Source organism: Callorhinus ursinus, unplaced genomic scaffold, assembly GCF_003265705.2.
Source record: "Callorhinus ursinus isolate GAN/ISIS: 27379988/994484 unplaced genomic scaffold, GSC_fseal_2.0 scaffold14, whole genome shotgun sequence".
In the NCBI taxonomy this organism is placed as follows: Eukaryota; Metazoa; Chordata; class Mammalia; order Carnivora; family Otariidae; genus Callorhinus; species Callorhinus ursinus.
Genome location: NW_027397076.1, coordinates 8238983 through 8250262, shown reverse-complemented (window position 1 = coordinate 8250262; position 11280 = coordinate 8238983). Strand labels below are relative to the sequence as shown.

Here is an 11280-nt window from a genome sequence, read left to right as displayed (position 1 = left end):
TATTATACACTAGATTTCCATAAGGAGTTGGGTTAACATCTGGATTTTGTTACATTCCACTGACCTATCATTCATGTACCAGTACCACACTGAATTATAGACACTTGTGAGTGTGTATATATATTTATTAAAGATTTACTTATTATAGAGAGAAAGTGCTAGTGCACAGAGTGGGAGGGGCAAGAGAGAGAGGGGGAGAGAGAGAAAGAATCTCAAGCAGACTCCCTGCTTAGTGGGGATCCCCATCCCCACTCGGGGCTCAAGCTCACCACAGTGAGATCACAACCTGAGCCAAAACCAAGATCGGAAGCTTAACCAACTGCACCACATAGGTGCCCCATGAGCATATTTTAATATTTGATAGGCCTGTTGCCCCTCATAGCTACTTTTTTCAGGGATTTCCTAGCTATTCTTGCATTTTAAAAAATATTTTATTTATTTGAGAGAGAGAGCGAGCGAGCATGGAGAGGCAGAGAGAGAGAGGGAGAAGCAGGCTCCTCGCTGAGCAGGGAGCCCAGTGCAGGACTCAATCCCAGGACCCTGCGAGCATGACCTGAGCTGGAGGCAGACACTTAACCGACTCAGCCACCCAGGCGCCCTTTTGCATTTTTAAAAACGTGACTTTTAGCATCATCTTGTGTCTAAGAAGAAAAACCTTGACTTTTTAAAAGTTTTTATTTAAATTCCAGTTAGTGTACATACAGTGTAATATTAGTTTCAGGTATACGATATAGTGATTCAACATTTCCATAAAACATCAGATGCTCATCACAGCAAGTGCACTCCTTAATCCCCATCACCTGTTTTACCGATCCCCGCCACCTGCCTCCCCTCTCATAACCAGCAGTTTGTTCTCTATAGTTAAGAGTCTGTTTCTTGGTTTGCCTCCCTCTTTTTTTTTTTCCCCTTTGCTCATTTGTTTTGTTTCTTAAACCCCACATATGAGTGAAATCATATGGTATTTTTCTTTCTATGACTGACTTATTTTTCTTAGCATAATACTGTCTAGCTCCATCCATGTCATTGCAAATGGCAGGATTTCATTCTAAAAAGAATAAAAATGGCGGAATAATATATTCCATTCTATATATACCACATCTTCTTTATCCACTCATCAGTTGATGGACAGTTGGGCTGTTTCCATAATTTGGCTCTTGTATACAATGCTACTGTAAACAGGGTGCACATACCCCTTTGAATTAGTATTTTTTATTCTTTAGGTACATACCTTGTAGTGCAATTGCTGGATTGTGGGTAGTAGGTAGTTCGGTGTTAACTTTTGGGGCACCTCCATACTGTTTTCCAGAGTGTCTGCACAAGTTTGCATTCCCACCAACAGTGCAAGAGGTATCCCCTATCTCCACATCATTGCCAACATCTGCTGTTTCTTGTGTTGTTTATTTTAGCCATTCTCACAGGTGTGACATACCTCATTGTAGAGGTTTTGTTTTTTAAGATTTTATTTATTTGCGAAAGAGCGTGAGCTGGAGGGGGGATGACACAGATCTTCCAACCCATGAGCGTGGAATGTTTTTCTATTTCTTTGTGTTGTCTTCAATTTCTTTCATCAGTGTTTTATAGTTTTCAGAGTGTACAAGTCTTTCATCTCTTTGATTAGGTTTATTCCTAGGTATCTTACTGTTTTGATGCAATTGTAAATGGGACTGGTTCCTTAATTTCTCTTTCTGCTGCTTCATTATTGGTGTATAGAAGTGCAACAGATTCCTTTTTTTTTTTTTAAGATTTTTATTTATTTTGAGAGAGAGTGCATGCATGAGAGAGCACAAGCAGGGTTAGGGGTAGAGGAAGAGGGAGAGGGAGAAGCAGACTCGCGGTTGACCAGGGAACCTGATAAAGGGCTCAATCCCAGGACCCTGGGATCATGCCCTGAGCCACCCAGGTGCCACTGGAAATGCAACAGATTTCTGTATATTGATTTTGTATGCTACAACTTTACTAAATTCGTGTATCAGTTCTAGCAGTTTTTTGGTGGAGTCTCTCAGGTTTTTTATATAGAGTATCATGTCATTTACAGGTAGTGAGAGTTTTACTTCTTCCATGCTGATTTGGATGCCTTTTATTTCTTTTTGTTATCTGATTGCTGTGGCTAGAACTTCCAGGATTGTGTTCAGTAACAGTGGTGAGAGTAGACATCCCTGTCCTGTTCCTAACCATAGAGGAAAACCTCTTAGTTTTTCCTTATTGAGGATGATATTAGCTGTGAGTGTTTCATATATGGCCCTTATTATGTTGTATCTTCCCTTTAAACTTACTTTTTTTAGGGTTTTTATCATGAATGGATGTTATACTTTGTCATATGCTTTTTTTGCATCTATTGACTGATCATATGGTTATCCTTTTATTAATGGGGTGTATCACATTGATTTGTGAATATTGAACCACCCTTGCAACCCATGAATAAATCACACTTGATCAGTGGTGAGTGATTCTTTTAATGTATTGTTGGATTCAGTTTGCTAGTATTTTATTGAGAATTTTTGCATGTTCATCAGGGATTTGGCCTGTAGTTGTTTTTTTTTTTTTTTTTTTAGTGGAGTCTTTATCTCGTTTTGGTATAGGGTAATGCTGGCCTCATAGAATGAATTTGGAAGTTTTCCTCCCTTTTCTTTCTTTTTTTAAAAAAGATTTTATTTATTTATTTGACAGAGAGAGACACAGCGAGAGAGGAAACACAAGCAGGGGGAGTGGGAGAGGGAAAAGCAGGCTTCCCACGGAGAAGGGAGCCCGATACGGGGCTCCATACGAGGACTCTGGGATCATGACCTGAGCTGAAGGCAGACGCTTAATTAACGACTGAGCCACCCAGGCGCCTCCCCTTTTCTATTTTTTGAAATAGTTTGAGAAAAATTGGTATTTACCCTTCTTTAAATGTTTGGTAGAATTCACCTGTGAAGCCATCTGGCCCTGGGCTTTTGTTTATTTGGGAATTTTTTGATTGCTGATTCAATTTCTTTGCTTGTTATTGTTCTGTTCAAGTTTTCTGTTTCTTTCTGTTTCAGAAAAACCTTGACTTTTTATTGGGATCTCAAAATTTATAAATTTACTTAGGAAAAGATGACATTTTAATGATGTTAAAATGTTCCAGCAAAGAGCAAGGGGTATCTTTCCACTAGTTCCAGTATGCTTTTGTATTTTATTTTTTTTTAATTAGAGCGCAAGAGCCAGCACGAGTAGGGGGAGGGGCTGGGGGAGAGGGAGAAGCGGACTCCCTGCTGAGCAGGGAGCCCGACTCAGGGTTTGATCCAGGACCTGGAGATCATGAACTGGGCCAAAGGCAGCCGCTTAACCGACTGAGCCACCAAGGTGCTCCTAAAATGCTTAACGACACGAAAGTGGGGCACCTGGGTGCTGCGAGCCTGTGGGTACAGCAGTGGCACAAGCTCTGTTGGAATTTTTCTTTTTTTTTAAGATTTTATTTATTTGAGAGAGAGAGAGAATGAGAGATAGAGAGCACGAGAGGGAAGAGAGTCAGAGGGAGAAGCAGACTCCCCGCTGAGCAGGGAGCCCGATGCGGGACTCGATCCCGGGACTCCAGGACCATGACCCGAGCCGAAGGCAGTCGCTGAACCAACTGAGCCACTTCTCTTAGAAAATTCATTGTATTCTCTGTCTCCTGGTAATGCTAAAGGCATGGCTTATATATGATTTTATTTTCGCTTTTGCTATTTTATGGTTCTCAGAGAAGATGTGTGGAGAGATTCAGATTCAGGGGGGTCACCATTAACCTCCATATGCAGATTCTCCCCCAAGTCTTTCCTTGTTTTTTAAACATCACCAGAGGTGTATCTTTGCTATTAGACTTTTTTATTTACTGATCTTTTCTAGTAAATCTTAGTTTTCTCTTTCATTAATTTTTGCTATTATTTCCTTCTGTTCTCTTTTGTTGTTTTTTCTGACTTTTTATGTTGGATCATTAACTTGTTTATTTTCAGTCTTTTTTTCTTTTCCAAGATACTCATTTCAGTTGATAAATTTCTATGTACCCTTTAACTGAATCCCACAAGTTTTGATATGCAATATTTTCATTACCATCAAGTTCTAAGTATTTTTAAATTTCCATTATGAGTTCTTCTTTGACTCCTGAGTTATTTAATGTTTTTAGACTTTCAAACAAATGTAGTTCTTCAATTTTATCTTTTTAATAAAAATATTCTAACTTGAGGAGCGCCTGGGTGGCTCAGTCGTTAAGCTTCTGGCCTTTGGCTCAGGTCATGATCCCAGGGTTCTGGGATTGAGCCCCACATCGGGTTCCCTGCTCCGCGGAAAGCCTGCTTCTCCCTCTCCCCGTCCCCCTGCTTGTGTTCCCTCTCTCGCTGTGTCTGTCAAAAAAAAAAAAAAATCTTTAAAATATTCTAACTCGATAACCTATAATCTGGATCATACCTGTGATATTAAATGTGTTACCACTTGCTTTATTTAGCACAAGGGCCATTTAAAAAATTATTCTCTGTGTGCTTGATAAGAATGGGTAAGCTCTAATTTGGAGGTGCTCAGTTCTAGATATGTCCATCTAATTAAGTTTACTAATTGTATCATTCATATCTTTTAAGACTTTGTTGATATCTTTGTCTCCTTGGCCTAGGAATAATTGAGGGGTTATTGGTTATGTGTTAAAGTCTTCTACTCTGATAGTGGATTTGTAAGTGTTCCCTTACAGTGCTATCAATTTTTGATTTTTGTATTCTGAAACTAGTTAGGCACATAAAAGTTTAGAATTTATTCATCTTTCTGTAAGTTGAAACTCTAATCATTATGTAGTGCCCTTAATAATGCTTTTTGTTTTAAATTGTTTTTTCTTATATTCATAAAACTTCCCTGTGCTGCTTTTGTTTAGTATTTATCTAGTATATCTTTTCTAATGTTTACTTTTCAACTTCCTACATCCTTTTATATTTCATATGTATCCCATGGTGTATATCCAGTTTTGTTTTATGCTGTAATATTTGGGGGCATGAAGGCTGTTGGCTGGGGTGTTTCAGTTTTCCTCAAAGTGGGTTCTCCAGGAAGCTACTTCAAGCCCATCCACATCATGGTTTCCGGGTTCCAGCTGAAGTCAAAAGAGGAAGCCCCAAAGCACAATCATTTTCAAACCTCTGCATTTGTCCCATGTGCCAAAGTTATTCAAATGGCCGAGCCCATCTTCAGACAGTGAAGAAATAAATTCTACCTCTTTTTTTTTTAAGATTGTATTTATTTGAGAGAAAGAGAGGGAGAGAAAGCATGAGCAGGGGGAGGGGCAGAGGAAGAAGCCGGGAGCCCAATGTGAGACTTGATCCCAGCACCCCAGGATCATGACCTGACCAAAGGCTTAACAGACTGAGCCACCCACATGCCCCAGATGCTACCTCTTGATGGGCGGAGCAGCACAAATCTGTACATACAGAGACAGGGGAATTATTGTAGCTGTCTCTGCAAATAAGTTATCACAAACCTCTTTTATATTTTTGCACCTCCCTGTATCTCGGGTACAGTGTGGGCAATTATATTTGGTTAAGTCACTATGTGAAATGCAACCAAATGCAATTGTGAATGATAAAGAAGTACATAACTGAAATTTTTCTTACCCAGTTTGCATTAGCTAGGGTAGACTATTACTGCAACAAATAAAACCAAGCATGTATAATGACTTAAAAAAAAAGTTTATTTCTCCTATAACAGTACTGGGAAAGTAAAGAGGTCCTCAGGGAACTTTCAGTGTGCAGTCATTTAGGGACCTAGGCTGATGGAAACTCTGCCATCTTCAACTTAGGGGTTCCAAAGTTGCCAAAAAGTGGTCTCTGTCCCTGCCAGCTAGATGGGAAAAGAATATGGAGGAGCATCGGGTAGGAGGTTTAATGGGCTAGATCTGGAAGTGACACACATTATTTCTGCTCACATTTTATCACCTAGAAACTCAGTCACGTGTTGACACCTCTAACAGCAAGTACAATGTTATTCAAGGAGAAACTCATAAAAATGTTTTAAAACATGACGTGAAAATTTAGAACAAAATTAAATTAGGCTCTGCCACTTATTAACTGTGAGACCTTGGGTAAATTACTTGACCTCTCTAAGCCTCTGTTTCTTTCTTCACTAATATAAGGGGCATAATGGTATTTATCTCATAGAACTTTGGATTTTAAAAAGTGAAATAAGGCATAAAAACTCTTGGTAGGCACTCAATAGCATATAGCAAGTACTCAGTAAACCTGTTATCAACATTACTAATATTATAATGGGTATTTGTTGAGACACTGGTATACCATTTCCTGAATATCAAACATATGAATGCTACCAGTGCCAGACATATTAAATAATATATAATTTAAAATTTTGATAAAAATTAGAGTTTAAATATTTTATTAACAAATGCAAATTTAGCGATGGAAAATACGTTTTTTCAATTTTCAAACATAAGAGTTACTCAGAAGATATAAAATGTCACAAGGCATCTCAAAAAAGATCTAAGAAGTCCACAGCTATTTAATCAAAAGGAAGACTGCTTGCATAGACTAGTTTAGAAGGACCCTGTGGTAGTCACTCATCTCACAGTCTTGAGGCCAGTCTCTCACATGTTGTCCCATCCAATTCTGCCTGTAATAGGCAAATGATATGATTTTATTAAGTTTAGTGAGGTGACACACTTTGCACATCAAACAGAACAACTTCGTAGACATCCCTTTAACCAGGGAGCTTTTTCCTTCCAAGTGCCCTTAGGAGAGCCTCATGGCAGCTGCCAGTTCTCTCCCACTACCTCTCTTGCTTGCTTCCCTAATACACCTCTTCCCTATTTTTCCATTTTCCTCTTTCCCTGGATCTTCCCCTTTAGGTCACTCTATTACTTTCTTTTGTAAACAACATAACTTTCTCATGCTTCTGTTGTATCCACCCTATAATTCCACTCACCAAAACAAAGGAGCTTCCTTAGAAGGTTTGAAAGGGACAAGATTATACATAACTAGTTGATATTTTTGCAATCACAGGGGGGAAAAAAAAACTTATTTTTTTTTTTTTTTGGTAGATGTCCAAGTATCCTTAATATCTCCTTCTTGGTCTCCCCTGTTCATTTACTAAATACAGTGGCATTTGGCAGTCTTCTCACTCCAACTCTTGCCCACATCTTTTGACCTCTCAGTTTCTTAAGGTCCTTATCTAAAATGACCTGCCCCTGCACTCCATTTAAAGTTCCCCAGCTCTTACGGCCACACCTGAAGCTGCTCCACCTTCACAATTCCCCTGTCCGATATCCTGCACTCAAACCAATACGTCCCACCTTTCCAGGTCACTTAGTCTCATCTGTTCACAATATAACCACATGCCAGTCTCATCCAGACTTTCAATCCATTACCATTTTACTTTTCCTTTCTCCATGGGCCCCCCTCTTGTCTTTGATTCAAATTCCATCATTTCAGTCTCATGCAAATAACAACCTGTACTTTCACTGCATTTGTCTGGCAAAATGTTATTTCTGCAAACACTCAACTATCTTCCTCTGTGCTACCTACCATCATTCTGGTGCCTCTGGAGAAAACTACCCAAAGGAACAAATTTGTAGCACTTTTTTTTTTTTTTTAAAGATTTTATTTATTTGACAGAGAGAGACACAGCGAGAGAAGGAACACAAGCCGGGGGAGTGGGAAAGGGAGAAGCAGGCTTCCCGTGGAGCAGGGAGCCCAATGTGGGGCTCCATCCCAGGACCCTGGGATCATGACCTGAGCCGAAGGCAGACGCTCAACGACTGAGCCACCCTGGTGCCCCTGTAGCAGTTTTATTTATGAGTTCCAGCCTCAGTTGGGCCCTCAACTTTGCCCTAAATTCTTCCATTTCCCTATGGCAACTCATTGTCCCCAGCCTTTTCTACTCTATTCAGCCTTGAACAGTAATGAACAGTAACACTTCCCCTTCACACTTAGTATTTAACAGTCCTATTTTTTTCCCCTGAGGGAGTAGTTCACACTGTAACCCCCAAAACTTCTGCCATCAGAGCTATAGCCTACCTGGATCTGAGTCCATTCTTTCCTCCTCTTAGACTAGATGTCCCTCCTCCTGTGTTCTGAGTTCCACAGGCTCTTGTCTTCTAAGAATCTTATATTATTCATTCTTTCTCTCCCTTTCTCTGCTCTATCCCTCCCATTAACATTTACAAATATTCTAATATCTCACAACTTAAAAAATTCCTGGGCCTTAATTCCAAACAGTCACTCCCCTATGTCTTCCTCTTAGCCATCAAAATTCTAGAAAGAATTATCTAAGGCTGTTGCCTCAAATTCCTTTCCTTCCATATACCCTTTAAACCACCCTAAACCACCTTTGGTCCTTTCTACTTTAAAATGGTGCTCCCTCTAAAGTGACCAGTGACCTCCATGTTGCTAAATCAAATGCATGTTCTCTGGTTCTCATCTAAGTCAAAACAACATAAAATTTTTTTCCCCTCCCTCATTCTGTCATCATCTGGCTTCTATAGCTATACATTCTCTTGCTATCCTCTTATTCTGGCAGCTTCTCAGTATCTTTGTTAACTCTTCCTTCTTCAGTGGACCATCAGATGTTGGAGTTTCCCAGGACTTGGTTTTACTTAGTTCTCAGTTTGTATTCTTTCTCTAAATGTTTTCATATATACACAGCTTCAAATACAAAAGTTTCTCTAAGTGTGGTTCATGGGCCAGCCTGTGTCAGGATCACTGGCAGAAGATGAAGTGGGGAAATGTGGTGGTTGAGGAAAGAGGTGTTAAAATGCAGATTCCTAATGAGATCTTGCCATTTGCAACGACGTGGATGGAACTGGAGGGTGTTATGCTGAGTGAAATAAGTCAATCAGAGAAAGACATGTATCACATGACCTCACTGATATGAGGAATTCTTAATCTCAGGAAACAAACTGAGTGTTACTGGAGTGGTTGGGGGTGGGAGGGATGGGATGGCTGGGTGATAGACATTGGGGAGGGTATGTGCTACAGTGAGCGCTGTGAATTGTGCAAGACTGATGAATCACAGATCTGTACTTCTGAAACAAATAATGCAACATATTTTAAGAAAAAAGGAAAAGAAGAAGATAACAGGAGAGGAAGAAAAGGGGAGTATGTCAGAGGGGGAGACGAACCATGAGAGATGATGGACTCTGAAAAACAAACTGAGGGTTCTAGAGGGTAGGGGGGTGGGGGGATGGGTTAGCCTGGTGATGGGTATTGAGGAGGGCACGTTCTGCATGGAGCACTGGGTGTTATGAACAAACAATGAATCATGGAACACTGCATCAAAAACTAATGATGTAATATATGGTGATTAACATAACAATAAAAAAATTAAAAAAATGCAGATTCCTAGGCCCCATGTTAGGCCTACCAAATTAACTCTTTGGGTGAGGACTGGGAATCTGCATTTTAATTTATTAAACAGAAGCTTATTTCTCTCTCCTTTTTTAAAGATTTTATTTGTCAGAGAGAGAGAAAAAGAGCACAAGCAGAGGGAGCGGCAGACAGAGCAGGCAGAGGGAGAACAGGCTCCCTGCTGAGCAAGGAGCCTGATGCAGGACTCAATCCCAGAAACCTGGGATCATGACCTGAGCCAAAGGCCCAACTGACTGAGCCACCCAGGCATCCCGGGAATCTGCATTTTATTTAATTTTTTTTTAAGATTTTATTTATTTGACAGAGACACAGCGAGAGAGGGAACACAAGCAGGGGGAGTGGGAGAGGGAGAAGCAGGCTTCCCGCGGAGCAGGGAGCCTGATGCAATGCTTGATCCCAGAACCCCGGGATCATGACCTGAGCCAAAGGCAGACACTTAACGACTGAGCCACCCAGGTGCCCCAGGAATCTGCATTTTAAATAATTCTCCACGTCATGCTCATACTGACTAAAGTTTGGAACCCCTGACTTGATTTGCTACATTAACAAGAACAGCTCAACATCTCCATCTGGTGACATACTAACACCAATGCCTTATTTTCTCAAATGTTAGGAAACTTAAAACTGTGAAAACCACAAAGGAAATAAGAAAGAAAAGATATCTGCCCCATGAATAATCAAGATTAGATCATGTCATCTTTTGGCTTTTCTAGCTCCAAATGAGAACTTATCTTTATTTGTAAGTTTCAAATTTTAATCCTTATCCAACTAAATAAAAACACAAGAATTGAAATGACTATTTCATCACACGGAGTCTCTTAAAATGGAACCAAAGACATCTTATGGATTTTCAAAGTTAGCTTTCCCTTGGTTAGCTAATAAAACTTTCTACTTTCCACTAAAAATTTAATATAGGTCATTATAATTTTACCTAAAATTTATTGTTAAATTGTTATCTTAAATAAATATTCATTGTAAAACAATTTGTAGAAGATAAATAATTTATGAAAGAAATGAAATTCACTCATAATCTCACTACCAAGAGATAATACAGTTAAATTTGGGGTATTTCATTTTTTCTATGCATGAATCAGTTTCCACTGGATAATTTGAAAATATTTTTTGACTTTGTACTTGCCTTAATTTGCTACCAGCTCTGCAATTCTTTTCCTTTTTTTTTTTTTTTTAAGAGCAAGAGCAGTAGGGTATGTGCTATGGTGAGCGCTGTGAATTGTGCAAGACTGTTGAATCACAGATCTGTACTTCTGAAACAAATAATGCAACATATGTTAAGAAAAAAGAAAAAGAGGAAGATAGCAGGAGGGGAAGAATGAAGGGGAGTAAGTCAGAGGGGGAGAGGAACCATGAGAGACGATGAACTCTGAAAAACAAACTGAGGGTTCTAGAGGAGAGGGGGGTGGGGGGATGGGTTAGCCTGGTGATGGGTATTAGGGCACGTTCTGCGTGGAGCACTGGGTGTTACGCACAAACAACGAATCACGGAACACTACATCAAGAACTAATGATGTAATGTATGGTGATTAACATAACAATACAAATAAAAAAAAAAAGAGCAAGAGCAGGTGGGGGGAGGGGGATGTGCCGGAGAGGACAGAGGGAGAGGGAGAGAGGAGTCTTAAGCAGACTCTATGCCCAAGATGGACTCCAACGCAGGGCTTGATCTCATGACCCTGAGATCATGACCTGAGTCAAAATCAAGAGTCAGATGCTTAACCCACTCAGCTACCCAGGTGCCCCAATTTTTTTCCTATTTTTAATCCTATGTTTTACTACTTGTATCTAAAGTTTAGCAAACAAAGGCCTCAGTGTTTTATTGACTTTGATCACACTTTGATTGCTTAAAGTCTCAGATAAAATTGGTATATAATATTAGTTTCAGATGTATAACATAATTTGATATTTACATATACTA

General features: G+C 39.7%; 1 protein-coding gene across 1 annotated transcript in view; it reads left to right on the top strand.

The window, feature by feature from the left end:
* CHPT1 (choline phosphotransferase 1) overlaps positions 1–10696 on the top strand; it is a 51680-nt gene extending 40984 nt beyond the window's left edge. The window contains exon 8 of the mRNA XM_073900405.1: positions 10538–10696. Within this exon, the coding sequence (XP_073756506.1) occupies positions 10538–10681 (144 nt within the window). The 3' untranslated portion in view covers positions 10682–10696. The remainder of the gene's footprint in view (positions 1–10537) is intronic.
* The last annotated feature ends 584 nt before the right edge of the window (positions 10697–11280 follow it).